At 38.0% G+C, this 18,521-nt stretch overlaps 1 protein-coding gene across 1 annotated transcript; it reads left to right on the top strand.

Moving 5' to 3' along the window:
- The first annotated feature begins 1,766 nt into the window (after window positions 1–1,766).
- On the top strand, window positions 1,767–3,058 carry LOC111883106 (acyl-CoA--sterol O-acyltransferase 1). The gene has a single exon (XM_023879480.3). It carries the CDS (start codon window positions 1,814–1,816, stop codon window positions 2,864–2,866), a length of 1,053 nt encoding a protein of 350 aa, XP_023735248.1. The 5' UTR covers window positions 1,767–1,813; the 3' UTR covers window positions 2,867–3,058.
- The last annotated feature ends 15,463 nt before the right edge of the window (window positions 3,059–18,521 follow it).

Below are 18,521 nucleotides of genomic sequence, written 5' to 3'. Positions count from 1 at the left end.
CTCTAACAAATTACAACTTTTTTATACATGGATTTCTCATAAACTTGGTCAGTGAGTCATATTTGACATAATTCATACTTTTATCCATATTTTACACTTTCTAAGGACTTGGGGCGTGTTCGACACGAAGCGTTTGAGAGCTTCTAGCTTCTAGCGTTTGACAAAAGGTTCCGTTTTGAACAGAAAACCTTGTTTGGCACTACAAGCTTCTAACATTTAGTTTAAACAAAACGCTCCAAATCCAAATGCTACTTCATGTAGCATTTAACAAGAAGCTACAAGTTACAAGCTACCCGCTACCCGCCACAAATTACCCGCTACCAACTAATTTTTCCGAACACGCCCTTGATCTATTTCAAGAAACATATATAAACATGTTTCATGATACAAACATATTTTAATTTCATTAACCAAAAATTTAGGATGTTACACCCCCTAGACTCGATTATCATTAAGGATGTTACACCCCATATACTCCATTATCCTTTCATTTATCTCTGTCTCTGACTTTGTTGGTTCAATGTAACCTTCCATGCCGACCACCGTCTCCATGCAACCCTCTCTTAAATGTTGGCAGCCTTCAATACCGATGGCTTTTACCTCCACCATAAGCTTAAAAACCACTTGGTTCAAGGCGTCTCTTGTCACATCGGCACATGACAACCATTGTTATCGGAAGTTGATAATCGAAGGAGGAGTCAATCCGTTACTAGAATTTGTGAAATAGGGAAAACTAGAAGGTCAAGAAAATATAACGTTAGCAATCAGCGTACTTGGTCGAGATCTGGAAAGCATTTAACACATGATCCACATCGCCACATACTCCTTGTTTGTCAAAATCTTCAAAGAATGTCAAATGAAGTTGCAAGGTGACATCTCTTGGGCTGGTGTAGAGCTTAATCATAAAATCAAGATAGCCATGGCTACAAGAGCACTCTGCATCTCGCTTGCAAAGCTATTATCGAGTAATTACACAAAATTATAGAAAAACACAAAAACTGCTGCTCCCATGGATAAATGCAATTTGGAAATTCAGCAAGAACATTTTGTACAACTAAATCACAAATGATTAAGCTCGTTGATCAACTTCTTTACGAAAGAGAAGTTGAGATAAGAAAAGAAGCAGACAATTCTTTGACAAAATTCGTTGATCAAAGGGCTTCTAGCCCAACGGTATCCGGTGTTGTCATCCCTCATTGAAGTTGAGGTTCAAGTCCCGTTGTGGATATATGTGGATTTAAGACGTAGTTTAAAAGTAGGTTAGATTTGATGTTTCAAAAAAAAATAACTACCTTTATCTTGACCATTTAAAGGTGATAATTAATGTTGGGCTCTATTGATGCTGAAATTATAAAATTGTAGATAAATGAAGACTATATGTGCTTCTATTGTAGAGTTTAAGAATAAATATGATATTAACCTAACTGGATCGACTATGCACACTCACATAGGGACCAAACCTAAAGACAAAAACTAGGCATATTAAAATAAATTTAATCAAGAAAAAGGCAAAATGAAAATGGACAAAAACTAGGGCATTTTCGTGATTTTATATGTACTAACGGAGGCTTATGGATGGTAACGAACTTAGGGACCAAACCTGATGGATTTGCAAACAAGGAGAACCAACCACATCAACATCTCAAAAGTATCACCAAAACAGTAGACAGCGGAATACCATAGGGACCAAATTGTAATTTACTATTTCAACTATTTTGCCTCTATATATAACTCAGTATTCGCTAATAACTTCTTAAGTTAGTGACAAGAAGCAGCAAATACGTAAAGACAAAGTGTCCTATTGTCCATAGAGATGGAGGGAGAGGTATACAATCTTATGGTAAATTTGAGCATAGCTTTGGCATCTCTCATCTATTCTCATAGTGTTGGCATGTTTATTGCAAAAGGGGCAACTAGATTCGTGGCTCTTTTTCCTGTCATATTTATCTTTCTATGTCTTCCCTTAAATCTCCAAACGGTGTTCTTTGCTGGACCAACCTCTTTCTTCATGACATGGCTTGGAAGCTTCAAGATCATTCTTTACGCCTTTGGTCAAGGCCCTTTATCTTCACACCCACCTCTCTCTTTATCTCATTTCATTGCTAATGCTTGTCTTCCTATCAAGATCTTAAAAGATCAAGAATCTCCATCCCATCAAACCACCAAGAAATCCCACATAGATTACGTTCCAAGGGTTCTTTTGTTTATCTTTGTGATTAAAGCATATGGTTACAAAGACTTTCTTCACCCATTATTGATCACAGCTTGTCTTGCGTATTACTTTGTCTTCATGCTCATACAATTTCTGGCAGCACTTGCGTTTTTGGTTCGAACCCTGCTTGGGGTTGAGCTAGAACCACAGTTCGATGAGCCTCATCATTCTACATCTATACAAAACTTTTGGGGAAAAAGGTGGAATCTTATGGTTTCTGATACACTACGCCCTACAGTCTACCATCCAGCTCGTGCCATTTTTAGACATCTGGTTCCTGAAAGATGGGTATCAGTGCCAGCTGTGTTCATAACGTTTCTAGTGTCTGGGCTTATGCATGAGTTGATCTTCTATCATCTTGGTCAATATACGCCAACATGGGAAGTGACTTGGTTTTTTATAATTCATGGGATTTGTGTAGGGATGGAGATTGTGATGAAGAAAACCACAGGTCGGAGGTTTGAGCAACCACCTGTTGTGACCTGGCTATTAACTTTGACGTTTATAACGATTACTGGCTTGTGGTTGTTCTTTCCACCATTCTTGCGGTTAGATCCGTGTGCTAGAATTTGTAGAGAGACCATGGCGTTTATAGGGTTCGTTAAAACTGGTCATCTACTTGACCCTAACGAGTATGCATGTCGTTTTATATAGAAGGGGAAACAGATATTCCAGGTGTATTTGGTATGTTTTTATGTGGAATGTATACAAACTAAATGTTGTACTAAACATGTTCGGGAAAATGATGTTCTTTTACACACACACACAAAAAAAAAAAAAAAAAAAAAAAGATCCGTATATTTTTTTTTGCCATACACAATTTGAATTATGGATGACTTTGTCCAATTATCAACTCATTCTTGCAAAATGTGTAAATGTCCGATAAAAATGTAGTATTATGGATAAAAAAAAAAAAGACATATTAATATTATAGATAATAAATAGAGTATATTATATTATATTTTAGTCTACAATTACAAATGGATAGTAACATGCTCTTTTATAGGATTATTTGATAAGTTACCCTACCTTTATCTAAAACTGGAATTCATGAGAATCCCATCATTGGATACACTAAAAATTGGAAACATGGTACTTTGAGTTTGAGAAGCATGTATAATATGGTTACAACAAACCCTTTTTATATATGTCAAAGTAGTGAAATAGGCTAACCTTTTGTCTCAAATTAAGTATTGAAATAGGCTAAAACTGGAAACTTTTAAGAAATTTAAAAATTAGTTGGAAAAACGAAGTCTCTCAAAAATGAACTACATACGAACTACAAGGTCTTTTTAAGGGAAAATATCATTTTAATCCTATAAATATTTTTATTTATTTTAAAAGATCATCTATTTTTTTTTATGTATTTTAAGGGAATCGAATGTAACCTAGTAAATAAATCTTTAACCTTATACACTTGGTTTTTGGGCCACATAGGATAGATGTTGAGCACAACTTAAAAGCATTCATTTGTGACTATTAAGTGTTAAATGATTTGTTTCTTATTTTCTTGTGTTCGTTCGGGAAAATTAGCAAACGATTGCTTAGAGAAGGAAGAAAGTGACCAGCGGTGTTGAAAACACATTTGGCATAAGAAACAGTAACACATTTGGTGTAAATCTTTAACCTTATATGATCGATTTTTGGACCACGTAGGATAGATGTTAAGGTCAACTTAGAAGCATTCATTTGTGACTATTAAGTGTTAAATGTTTGTTTGTTATTTCTTTGTGTTCGTTCAGGCAAATAAGGAAATTATTACTTAGAGAAGGAAGAAGGTGATCAACGGTGTTGAAAACACATTTGGCATAAGAAACAATCCCTTTATCTTTTACTCGATCAAGAATCTGCTTCAAAGGTCTAAGGAGGGAGTCGACGACAAGATCTTGATACTTCACAAAGTGAAATCCATAACTATCTTGGACTCCATCATCAACCATGAAAATTCAATTATTGCAAATTTCCACAACTATCCACACGCAAATGATGAGAAAGAAGATAGTGGAGCGTTTGAGAGCTTCTAGCTTCTAGCGTTTGACAAAACGCTCCGTTTAAAATAGAAAGCCTCGTTTGGCACTACAAGCTTTTAGCGTTTAGTTTAATCAAAACGTTCCAAATCCAAATGCTACTTCATGTAGCGTTTAACAAAACGCTACAAGCTACAAGCTACCCACTACCTGCTAGTTTTACCGAACACGCCCAGTATGTATTTCTCATATCTTAATTATTCGATCACCAAGAAGCTCTAGATTCAGTGCGATGAGGAAGAACAAAGTATGTATTTCCCTCCCCCCCCCCTCACCCACCTATATTTTATTTCTCTCTCAGTAGTTTGTATCAACAAATCAAAACAATATAAGAAATTAAGATATTGGTTTGAAACTCAATATTTATGTAACATCCCAAAAATATGATTTTTTTTTCATTTTAATTCATCAAATCACATTATATTTGCCCTAAAAATCCATCATAGTAAAAATATATCATAATCATCAGAGTAAAATAACAATCATCAATGTGGAAAATCCTCACGTAGAAATGTTTTGTGGTCAAGCCGGGCCCTTCCCTTTACAACTGGAAGTTCTTAAAAATGTTTAAACCCCAAAACCGTAAGCACACAAAGCTTAGTGAGTTCCCCAAAATACCACACACCATACATACATTGTCATGGGCTACCCCTATGGTCTTGCATACAAGTGTCATAGGCTAACCATATGGTCTTTCCTTGTACTACCACAGGCTATCCCCATGGTGTCACACCCCCAAACCAGAACGGCGGAAAGGTCTGGGGGCGGATAGAGTGACTTCATGTACAATATCATAACAATTGAATAGTAATGAAACATAGCAACCCAAACATTCATACATTGAAAATACATGTTTACATCGTTTACAACTTTGCTTTGCTCAAAAGTTAAATACGAATAACAAAAGTAGAAAACATAATGTAGCGATGTCGGGCCTCAAAATGTTGTGAATACCTGTCTACTGATTCTCTAAGAATACAAGTGATTTTGAAAAGTGTCAACAATTAAGTTGGTGAGTTCATAAGCATTTTGGAATGAGAAAGATTTGTAGTTGTTTTGTGTAAAATGGCTTTGTAAACTTCTAGAAAATCCAATATTTTCTTTAAAACGAGTTGTAGGTCTTATCCTCAAAAACGTAAATGTAAGTATATTTCTTTGTATCTTTTCCTTGTAACGTGAGAGTGTATGTTCCAGAAAATCTAATATTTTCTTAAATATGAATAGTAGTCTTAAACCCTAAAACCAAAATGTAAGTAATGATGTGTTGAAAATAGTATGTAGCTTTATCTTTTTATAAAATTATTGAAGTGTAAGTTACCCCGTAAAGAGAGTAGTGGTGCTAATCCCTATGTGAGTTATTATAATCATACTTAATACGACTAGTGGAATGTACGGCATTCTTCAGGCGTTGGAGCTGGTAGACATTTGTCACCCTAGACTTCCAGTCTAACTATAGTGAACAGCTTAGGTGCAGGGTTGTCAATCTCGTATACATCTATACACAACGGTCTCGCTCTCCTTCCAAGAGACTCTGGTTATAATGCAGGACTTAAGGTGTACATTAGGTGAAGTACGTGAAGAGAGTGTGTCTCACAAGAGCATTAACTGATTTACGTGAACTATGACTCATTCTTGTAAAGCGAAATAATTATATTTTTGAATAATTATATGTATTTCCTGAAATGAAAGTGTGGTTTGTGACTTCCAAACTATACCAATTATAATTTATCTTGTTTGTTTGAATCTATTTATATAATCTTTTATATAAATATGAATGTGTATTCTTGTCTAGTATTAAAATATGAAATCAACACATAATATCTTTGGGTTGGAACCCACCAAATTAGTAAATGACTGAAACATAACCATTTTTGCTAGAAAAACTATCTTTTAAATAAAAGTTTTCAAAAACCATGGAGTTTTACAAATCATAAATTTTTCATATGATTTTATAAAATAGATCATGTTTGTTTTGTTAGCTTTGCAATCCAAACTATATATATATATATATATATATATATATATATATATATATATATATATATATATGTATCACAATAATTATACAAAAACTAGTATTAACCATATGTTATGCAAATAATATTTTATCTTTAACATAAGATGAAAACGTGTAAAAAGTGTGATAAACAAAGTTTTACTTGTATCCCCCCCCCCCCACTAAAAAAACATAAAAAGCTTGAAAATATGGGGGTATGAACTCACCTTGAGTGGTTTTGTGGATTATTTGAGAAGATGGTGTGAAGGTTTCCAAGCCTAACACTTTGAAGGTGGTGGTTGAACTTTCTTGGCAAGAATGTTATCCTAAGAGTTTAACATATAATAATATGTGGGTAAATCTAATTAAACTAACATAAAAGTGTATAAATACACTAGATTTGAAGGAATACTTACCAAATCTAAGAATACACTTCAAGATCTTTAAACTTGGAGGTTGGACTTGGTTATTTGAGACGATGGAAAATGGTGGAGTTTGGGGTATGAGTTCGGCCTTAAGATAAGGTGGTACATGATAGGATGCTTACTTTGATAACTGTGGGATAATAGCTAGGAAGTTCGTTGGGTATCAGTCTACATGGGAAACTGTTGAAATATGTATCACAAAAGTCAACTATTATTGTCTATTTCCTTTCCTAGACCGAAATCATATTTGTAAGAGGTTATGGGGATGATTTCGGCAAAAGTAATGACCCATTAAGGGTGTTTTCGACCAAAGTGTGGCCCATTACAGTGATGTAACGACCCAAAATTGAAGACCAAAAATTTCATTTTTAATTAAGTTATTATATAAACCATTAGTATAAAAACATTCATAATATTAACTCATGTCAAAACCAGTGTGTCAATAATCAAACACGTCATCATAAATAATATCAGAGTATAATCCCAAGGATCTCATGTGCGGAAAACATAGTGAGATGCGCTGCAACCAAGCCGGCTCCTTTCTTTTGAAACGTTACACCTGAAACCAAAACTATAAACCGTAAGCATAAAGCTTAGTGAGTTCCCTAGAGCATACCCACACACAAACACGTACAACATATCATGCTAGCTAAACAGCAATACAGAACACATAATCCATGAAAAAACAACACATAAGGAAGCCCTGGAAACCCTCTAGGGTCTAACTCGGGGTGTCATGGGAACCCCCACATGATCTTAGTCCAATGCCTCGGGAACCCCCCGAGGTCTTTGACCTAGGATGCCTAGGAAACCCTCCAAGGTCTTACACATAAGTGCCTCAGGAACCCCCCGAGGTCTTGACCTAGGATGCCAAGGAAACCCTCCAAGGTCTTACACCTAAGTGCCCCGGGAACCCCCGAGGTCTTCCATTCAAGTATCACAAAGACCACTAGCATATCACATACCACAAAATCAATTAGCATACCACATAATCACTAGTATCTCCCTATCACATAACCAGCTAACATACCACATAATACAACTTCAACTAGTGTATCACATATCATAAAATGGGCCGGCATTGGTGCCTTAGACCCATTGGTATGGTGAGGAGACTCACCTGGCACTGCTGAAGTCCCGCAAATAAAACCCCAGTGCTGGTTGTCAGGTTCCCGAACTGTCAACATCAAAACCTCACCCAATTAATAATTGGTTTCCACTACATAACCATAAGTACATACTTTGGATAATTACTACATTACCCCAAGCTTGGCTTTATTCCACCCCAAGGCCAATTCATAGACCCAAAAGTCAAACTAGGAATCAAAGCCCAACATATGACCCAATTTTCCAAATTGGACCCAGGCCTTTACCTGGTCTTATTCAAAGGCCCAAACATTTATTTCGGTCCAACATTTGACATTCTAATGGCCCAATATCATATAACCCTTAAGGCCCGGACTATGGCCCAATTTTCCAAATTGGGCCTAAACTCTCATATAGGCCTTACCCTAAGCCCATCAACATATACTAGAGTCCATATGATTATTCTTGGATGGCCCATTAATAATCAAATAACCAAAGTGTGACATCCCTATTTTCACGGCCAGAAAAGACCGATTTTGTTTATGCTTTATAAAAATCAGAGTACTTCTTTTCATAAAAAATGTTGCGAAATTTGTTCCCAAAAAAATACGATAAATAAGTTATCTAAACATTTTCGAAGAAACGTATTTTATTCATTTTAAAACGTTTGGGATGTCATTGTCAATACAGGAACATAAGCATAAACGGAACTTACATTTATTTACACTAGTGATCTACATCTCTTTAATCTCTCAGTGTAATGTCACTTCATATCGACACCTGTGATATAAATAAACTGAGTGGGTCAGGTTGGGCAACCTGGTGAGAACATAGGGTTTTCAACCCACAATAAGAATCAGCTATTTCTTGTTCATGCATTCCTAAGGAGTGTCCTAAGGGATAGGTACGAATTCCATCGTTGTAAATGATCCATCTGTCAAGCACAACTGCTAGTTCTGTCACTTAGGCGCAGCTGCCCAAATTGTGACATTCTCTATGGGGCGCATCTGTTGGAATAGTCCTTTTAGGCACATCTGCCGGGGTTATGAGGTTCTCTATTAGGCGCTTCTGCCGGTAGAGTCCTTTAGGCGCATCTGTCAGGGTTTTATTGACAGTATCGTTTTAGAGAGTCCACTCGCAATACATATAAATGGGTTTTTAGAGTACACCGGTGAACACATCGTTCACAACACCTACAGGTTGCGAGTCTGCTAGTGTTCCACTAGACTGTCTAGAATAGTCTGTGGTTGTCATCCATACTCTACTGAATGACGGGGCCATCATTTGGGAAAAAGGCTTCTCACATCGTCCACCTCTCACCCTCACCTCACGGTCTATTTCACCTCTCAGCTCATCATCCAACTCATATTTCATCTATTACATCTACCCATGTCTTACCCCAACATTTTCGTAGATATAAAATACATATACTGTTTAAATCATTTAAAACGTGTATAAAATCGTTCATCCAGCATAGACAGCAAGTACTCAGATAATATGCACACATATCACGTAATTTATATAAAATAATTCATATCTATGTGTAAGATGAAAGTAACTATGCACTCACCCGATAAGGTGGTGTCTTGGCACTCGGACAGCTCTTCGTTATATCAAATCAATTTCCTCTGACAAAACCTAGTATCATTACTACTAGGGTTTAGTCTAACGTTAACCGCAAATAATTAATAGTCTAGCTATTATTATTATTATTATATAAGCATTAAACAACACTCTATATAACTCATAATAATAGCCCAAATAATTATTTTAAGGACCTAATAACATTATTATAATTATTTGAAAGCTATATTAAAAATAATGTGGGCGTAGCTCACTTACAGTGGGTTTTTAAGAAAACCGGTCTCCGCTGGAGCAGCGTTCCCGAGCCGAAAGACTCTTCTTCTTGGAGCCGTCTGGCGCTCCGGGACTCGCCTCTAGCACCTAGGAGGTGCTAGGGAAAGGGGAAGATGGTTTGGGGGTAATGGGAGAGAAAGAGTATGAAAGGTGTGAGTTTGGGGGGGTGATTTACGCCTCTATTTATAGGCTGTCTGGGCCAATTCACGTCGTGAAAAAGGGTGTTCACGTTGTGAGTTTTGTGTAGGCTCCAAGGCGAAGTCTGGTGCTGAAAAGTGGCGTCGGACGCAGGTAAAACAGCCAATCTTTAAAAATTCATAATTTTCGCATACGAACTCCGTTTTTGACGTTCTTTATATCCACGCATAGGTAAAAACAAGATCTACAACTTTCCTTTTTACTCCATTTGCTAATTCTCAACCGATTGTAAATTTAATAGTAGGAGGATATTAGACTGTTAAATGACCGCGAAGAATTCGTAACTCCTTCATACGGACTCCGTTTTCGTCTGTATTTTTACCGTTGAGTTCCTATTAATGAGATTTTAAACTCTTATTAAGGTTGAGTAATCCAAAAACCGCTCGAACTAAAATTCGAGTTTCAGGTCGTGCACTGCTATGCCAAATCTTAGAAAAATCATAACTTCCTCATACGAAGTCAGATTTGGGCGTTCTTTTTTTTTTGTATGTTCTCGGTTTAACATATACTACAACTTTGGTTTAGATAACTAAGGCTAAAAAGTCCTCCATCGTAAATTCACTATTTACGTCTCCCGGTGCCGTGCCGGTTTTGCCGTAAAACTTCGACAGGCCATAACTTCTTCGTTATAACTCGGATTTCAGTGTTCTTTATATGTACGGAACCCTTGAGACATATTCTAAAACTTGGTTAATATTATTTATTCTAAATAATCATTTGTCGAAAATTCTTTTTCGACCCCTATTATCTCTAAATTGACTAGCCCGGATCTACGGGCGTTACACAAAGCCCAATGAAAAGGTCCAACTCAAGACCCAAGTCAAATTAGGGTTTCACATAAAATGATGATTAGGATTAAGTTTTCCTACTTAACCCATTAAAGAATTAATCCATTAAGTCCAATATTGACTTAGGTTGGTTGCAAATGATTATTAACTATTATATTAAATTCATTAAATAATCCCGATGCGGTCCCGATAAGTCCCAAATTAGGGTTTCATGGCTTTAGGGTTTTACAAACCCTAAGTAGGGCTTCCAACCCATCTTAGCCCAATAGGCTAAAAACCAGGTCCTTAAGCCCATTAGGGTTTTCCTTAGATCAATTAGGGTCCATTAGACCCATTAGGGTTTCAATAGGCCCATTAGGGCTTCATTGGGCCCACTAGGGTTTCATTCATCCGGGACGAATCAAACAGAAATAAACACACCGCCACCAAGCGCAGCGGCTGGTGGTGGTTTTGAGTTACTTTCATTATTCCTTTGGCTTTTTACAATTTTACAATGAACTCACAAAATAACATACAATACACTAAATAAACACACACATGCAACCACCCTTATGGTGGTCGGCGGTGGCACGTGGTCGTGGCTGTTCTCGAGAGTTCCGGCCAAATAACATCACACTAATAATGGAAATACACCCAAAAACACTTTAGCTTCACAAGTCCTCGAACTCAGCCACCATTTCACGGTGGCAGGCGACGAATCTTGGTCTTCAACGGAGTGGCAGCGGCGGCGTCAATGACCGGGGAGGCTGCCAGCCGCAACAAATTAACATCCAGCGACGATTGGTATTCCACAAGAACAGCAGCGGTGCGATGTGGTAAGTTTCGCGGTAAGGCTACGGTGGTCGGAGAAACGTCGACAACCATCGTGAGACGTGCGTGCAGCTGGCGGCAGAAGGCAGAAGAAGAAGAACAAAGATGGAGCAGGGTGGCGGAGAGTGTCGGTTCCGGCTTCATCAACGACTGCACAAGGCAGCAATAGCGACTACAGCGGCGGCTCGGTGGTTCACGCTACCAGTTCTTGTTCCCAGCATTAGTGGTCGGAGGTAGCAGCGGTGCTGGAGATTGAAGATGTGAATGGTGGTGGTTGGAGGGAGGTATAAGGTTGGTGGGTGACGGCTGCATAAAATGGTCGATAGGGTTAGTGTTTATTCCCTATATACCCGACGCCTTTAGGCATTTTTACATAATGCCACAAATAGTCCCTCCCTTCACATTTTCCTTCAAAGCAAGGCCAAAATTTACACTCCAGCCCCCTGACTCTAACTTTCAACACAATTCTAAAAAGATTGCGAAACAGCCCCTAGCATCAAAATTCTATTCATAAGTGGTCCGAAAGTTACATTTTCACCCCCATTTCCAGATTTTAATACATTCGAGTCCCGATAACAACCACTCCTATCAACTTACTATCACCTTAAAGCTAAATTAAAATAATATAAAATACATCTCAGGGTTTTACAGCCATTATTATTTATTTTATACCTTTATTTATTTATTATATAAACAGGGTGTTACAACTCTCCCCCACTTAAATTAGATTTCGTCCTCGAAATCATTCTTTATCCTTCCTTACACACCCAACCACTCTAGTAACCTGGTCACCATCCTGGGTACACCCTAGCCTTCTCAGGGTAGCTATGTCCAATCTTCGCAAGGCCCTAAAATCTGCAGGTGAACGAATTCCTCGCAACAAGTTCACATCTACTCCGTCTGAAATTTGTTGTCTTGGGATGGTCTGATTTCCTAACAGACTACTCATATTGAATCATTGTCGTTGAATCCAGTCAGTTCATCCCTCAACAAGCTTCTCAACTTCTGATAGCTCGAGGTTCCCACCATAAAACAGGTTCATAGACCCAATTATCCCTGCAAATCACTTACACTTGGCCAAGGCTCAGCTAATCCTGTTGTGGGTGACTTGTCAATCCCCAATAAACCAGCTATTCCATGCGTATATGCAGCATAAAACACACATACTAACTTTACCCAAATGCTGAAACTGCTTGAACACTGATCTGCCTGAAGCGGTATGCTGCTACATGACTGCTTTCTAAAATCTACTGAGGCCTTCCTGGTCTCAATTCTTTTGGCAATCATTTGAAATTTCGGGTTCCAAACCGACTACGGGGCCAAAAGACTCATACACAGTCGCGCTACATGACTTCTGAATGAAATCCTTCTCTATAACTAGTTGTCACTAGTTATCATGCCACTGTAGTTCTAACAACCTCCTGATCCAATCGATCGGGTCCATGCGTCGAATCCTAACGTCACCAAATCCAAGGCTAAAAGTGAATGCTACCCGACCGAGGTCTTCCATGCAAGTATCAAAAAGACCACTAGCATATCACGTACCACAAAATCAATTAGCATACCACATAATCACTAGCATCTCCCTATCACATAACCAGCTAACATATCACACAATACAACTTCAACTAGTGTATCACATATCATAACATGGGCCGACATTGGTGCCTTAGACCCGTTGGTATGGTGAGGAGACTCACCTGGCACTGCTGAAGTCCCGCAAATAAAACCCCAGTGCTGGTTGTCAGGTTCCCGAACTGTCAACATCAAAACCTCACCCAATTAATAATTGGTTTCCACTACATAACCATAAGTACATACTTTGGATAATTACTACATTACCCCAAGCTTGGCTTTATTCCACCCCAAGGCCAATCCATAGACCCAAAAGTCAAACTAGGAATCAAAGCCCAACATATGACCCAATTTTCCAAATTGGACCCAGGCCTTTACCTGGTCTTATTCAAAGGCCCAAACATTTATTTCGGTCCAACATTTGACATTCTAATGGCCCAATATCATATAACCCTTAAGGCCCGGACTATAGACCAATTTTCCAAATTGGGCCCAAACTCTCATATGGGCCTTACCCTAAGCCCATCAACATATACTAGAGTCCATATTATTATTCTTAGATGGCCCATTAATAATCAAATAACCAAAGCCCAATGGAAAGGTCCAACTCAAGGCCCAAGTGAAATAAGGGTTTCACATAAAATGATGATTAGGGTTAAGTTTTCCTACTTAACCTATTAAGGACTTAATCCATTAAGTCCAATATTGACTTAGGTTGGTTGCAAATGATTATTAATTATTATATTAAATTCATTATTCCTTTGGCTTTTTACAATATTTACAATGAACTCACAAAATAACACACACACTTCACAAAATAAACACACACACGCAACCACCCTTGTGGTGGCTGGCGGTGGCACGTGGCGGTAGCCACCAACTCACGGTGGTGGTGGTGGCTGTTCTCGAGAGTTCTGGCCAAATAACACCACACTAATAATGGAAACATACCCAAAAACACTTCAACTTCACGAGTCATCGAACTTAGCCACCATTTCACGGTGGCAGGCGGCTAATCTTGGTCTTCAACGGAGTGGCAGCGGCGGCGTCAATGACCGGGGAGGCTGCCAGCCGCAACAAATTAACATCCGGCAACGATTGGTCTTCCACGAGAACAGCAGCGGTGCGACGTCGTAATTGTCATGGTAAGGCTACGGTGGTCGGAGAAACGCCGACAACCATCGTGAGACGTACGTGCAGCTGGCGCCAGAAGGAAGAAGAAGAATAAGAAGGAAGAAGAAGAAGAAGAAGAAGAAGAAAGGTGGAGCGGGGTGGCGGAGATTGTCGGTTCCGGCTTCATCAACGATTGCGCAAGTCGGCAACAGCGACTACAGCAGCGGCTTGGTGGTTCACGCTACCGGTTCTTGTTCCCAACATTAGTGGTTGGAGGTAGCAGCGGTGTCGGAGATTAAAGATGTGAATGGTGGCGGCTGGAGGGAATTATAAGGTTGGAGGGTGACAGCTGCATAAAATGGTCGATAGGGTTATAGTTTATTCCCTATATACCCGACGCCTTTAGGCATTTTTCCATAATGCCACAAATAGTCCCTCCCTTCATATTTTCCTTCAAAGCAAGGCCAAAATTTACTCTCCAGCCCCCTGACTCTAAAATTCCTTTCAATACAAGTCAAAAAAGATTGCCAAACAGCCCCTAGCATCAGAATTCTATTCATAATTGGTACGAAAGTTACATTTTAACCCACATTTCTAGATTTTAATACATTCGAGTCCCAATAGCAACCACTCCTATCAACTTACTATCACCTTAATGCTAAATTAAAATAATATAAAATACATATCGGGGTTTTACGGCCATTATTATTTATTTTATTCGTTTATTTATTTATTAAATAAACAGGGTGTTACAGGTGATTTCAGTCCTAGGCTATTCCATTGTTGCGTTTTCGGTCCTACCTTCTTACCAAATGGTGATTTCGGTTTAGAGATCACCCACTAAGGGGTGATTTCGGTCTTAGGGGTATTTTATTAATGTGTGGTTTTGTTTATGTTTTGTTGATTTTCAAGGTTAATTACGATATGGTTTCCTAAGTATAGATATTATATCAACTTATACAACAATGCCCTCTTTGTTTGTAATATTTTATTGCCACAAACTATGTTGTGAATTCACTTGCACATGGTTACAATTTTGACCTTGCTTGATCTAAATTTTCAGGTTGTCACATCATCGCCCTGTTAGAGGGAATTTTCTCCCGAAATTCGTATCTTGAACGTGTTCTTGGTAGCCTGAGGGAAAGGTTGTGGGTATTTTCGTTTCATCTGATTCTCATGTTTCCAAGTGAATTTGGGTCCTCGCTTGATGTCCTAGCGGACCTTCGCAATTGGTATTTTACTTTGTTTCCTTCTTTTGATTTCCCTGTCCATGATCCCCACATGTTCCTCTTCGGGGTGTAGGTTCTTGTTTACCTTTATTTCGTCGAGTGGGAATACAAGAGTTTCGACGGTCAGATACTTATTAGGGTTGGTCGCGTTGAATGTGGGATGTATGTTGTTGAGTTCTTATGGTAACTGAAGTGTATGGGTTACTGGGCCAATCCTGGCAAGGATTTTGAATGGTCTAATGAAGTAACATCCCGACTCCCAGGTATTAAATTTATTTATTTATTTATTTTTGATATTTACTGAGTGACTCGATGAGTTGTGTGTTCGACTCGTCGAGTAGAGTCGGATTTGAGCATGCGGGTTTAATGACCGACTTGGAGATTCAGAGAGCTGACTCGCCGATTTGGTGATGTGTGAGGAAACCCTAAATCCCCGGGTTTGTGACCTATTTAAAGGGCCTTAAGCCCTCATTTCCGCCTCACCAGTCACCTTACACCCCGAGAGAAACCCTAATCGTCCAATTGAGCTAAAGAGTGAGAGAGGAGCTAATATTGTGGTTATTAGTACACTTTTGAAAGAAAAGGGGAGAGTATCAAAGCTTGGATCAAGAGGAGGCTTTGGATCTAGAGGTTCATAAGAGTTTTGCTTCAGTTGGAGGTAAAAAGATGCTACCTTGATCATTTCCTTATGAGATCATGGTTTAGGGAGCTTCTAGGGTTTTCTCCCATCCCTTTTGTGTCATTTAAGTCCTTTGAGCATGATTTGAGGTTGAAACCTCAGATCTAGAGTGTAGGAGGTCTTGTGAGTCCAAATATGTAACATCGTGATATTCACCATAATTTTTGTTTCTTTTTAAAACATTTATTTAACAGAATACGTTAGCGGAAGACTTAGTTTTTAAAACATTTTCAAATCACAACATTACCTCAAAAATCAAAATCATGATTCTATCTCATTTAAAAGTAAACAAAGTACTTTAAAGTAAAGAATCAAAACGTGTCCAAGAGTGGTATCGTTAATATAAATCTACTACCCATAAGAACCCCTCTCACCAAGGCCAATCTTTTAAACTACCTGCACCAATCAAGGCACAAAAGAGAAAAGATACAAGTGTCAGCTCCTGCTGAGTGAGTTCATAAAGTTGCACATAAAACATACAACCCCAAATGGGTCAATCATTCATTTTATGATGAAGCATAAAAATGATAGACAAATACCACTTAGAAAACAACCGCATCTCATAATTATTCAACCGCAAAGATGCATATATGTTTAATCACAATTCTACCACATAACATATATGATCAACCAAATACCACATAAGCAACCGCATAACATATAAATAATCTGTCACACCCCCAAACCAGACGGCGGAAACGTCCGAGGGCTGTCGTGACTTAATTGAATACCATAACATTGAATATATATATATATATATATATATATATATATATATATATATATATATATATATGAAACGTAACAACATTCGTCACCATGCATTAATATAGTACAACCGATAAAGTTTACATGAAGTACCTTGTTTAAACATTACATTCCCAAAAATAAATTGTTTGATTCATAAATAAATAAACTGCAAGCCATCACTGAGTACATTTTCCTTTGGTTCACTTGTTACCTGAGAATACAAGTATTTTGAAAAACGTCAACATGTGAAATGTTGGTGAGTTCATAAGCGGTATTTGAAAAGCAACGTTTTGTATTATTTTGAAAACCACCAGAAAATCCGATATTTTCTGAAAAGAGTATTTGAAAACGTTTGTGAAGATCCATAAGTATGCTTGTTTGTTTCTATAGTTGTAAAAGAAATGTTCATTAAACTTGTGTACATTTCGAAACCGTATGTACTGAAAAACCCTAGGAAAACCCAATGTTTTCCTAATTCTTTGAATTCCATGAAGTTGAAAATAAAACCATTGCAACGTGTGAAGTCATCAATTCCAAGCGGCGTCGGATTATTTTGCGCATGATGAGTTGCTATAAACACGCGTTACACAAACGACCAGTTTATAACTATACTAACGATCCCGTAGGCGTCGTCCGTACTAATCACGTTATCCAACTGCCCTGACTTCAGGTAATCCCACATCCGAAGAGAAAGAGGGCACGAAGACCTCGATAACTCCGTAGCCGGTTGGGGATAAAAAAAAAGAGTACGAGGGGCCCTTGACCCGCCTCGCATTAAAATAACCGGCTTTACTAGCAATACCAAAGGACCCTTGGGGACCAATAGTATAAAAGCCATTGAAAGTCCTTTTACGCCGTGTTAGATCGTGTAAGACCCAACAACTCGTAAGGTAGAAGTCTTCGGGCCTTAAGATCAGGTCATTGGGCTAGCTAGGCCCAACAAACAAGATTTTACACTTTGGGGCCCAAAGATGGTGCGTCGACGTCTGTGCACTCTCACGTGTGTATTAAATTCCCAAATGTTACTTGTGTGAATCGAGGTATCGTCGCGTTAGTAGTTTCGGATTTTTATTGGTTCGAGACCGAACCAATTCGTTTAACAACGATTTTTGGTATTGTTGTGTATTGTATTTCTTCGGTAGTCATGGTGCCAATATTTGATCAAGTTGAGTGTATTGGATTAGCCTTGAAAATTTTCTGTTTTCAGCCCCTCTTTGTTTGTAAATTTACTTTTTCAACCCTCTAATTAAATAACTTTCCGGTTTGGTCCTTAAATCATTTTTCTTGACATTTTAACACCAAAAATTATTGAAATTGATATTTTTCAGCATATTTTTCATTGAAAACAGTTTGAGTCCCTGAAAATACAGTTTTCTCGGTTATAACCCCTCTTTTTCGCAGTTTTTACAATTTTGGCCCAAATTGGAAATTTTTTGCAACTTTGGTCCTTTTTAAATTTGAAAAGCATTTTAAACCTTTGAAAAGTACTTGGAACACTAGTAGTCCACTGTTTTACAGAAAAACACAGTTTTGGCCCTCCAAAACATAAAATTTCGCATATTGGGCCCTATTGGGCCGAAAATGCCATTTTTAGCCCATTAAGCTTGAAATGTATGTTTTTAATCCTCCAAAAAGTATATTTTCAGAAAATACATTATGGAAACTGTTTTGACTCATCTCACCCATCAGATTTCGAAATATTTCATTTTGGGCCCTTTAACTTTATATTTTTAACATTTTATGTCCAAAAATTGAGTTTTTAGCCCAAAGAAAATG

The sequence above is a fragment of the Lactuca sativa genome, chromosome 4 (genome assembly GCF_002870075.4).
Source record: "Lactuca sativa cultivar Salinas chromosome 4, Lsat_Salinas_v11, whole genome shotgun sequence".
NCBI classification, from domain to species: domain Eukaryota; kingdom Viridiplantae; phylum Streptophyta; class Magnoliopsida; order Asterales; family Asteraceae; genus Lactuca; species Lactuca sativa.
This window is presented reverse-complemented; position numbering and strand designations above follow the sequence as displayed.

What these genes read in the sequence shown, in the direction of transcription:
- LOC111883106 (XM_023879480.3), top strand. Translation starts at nt 1,814, where the DNA reads ATGGAGGGAGAGGTATACAATCTTATGGTAAATTTGAGCATAGCTTTG.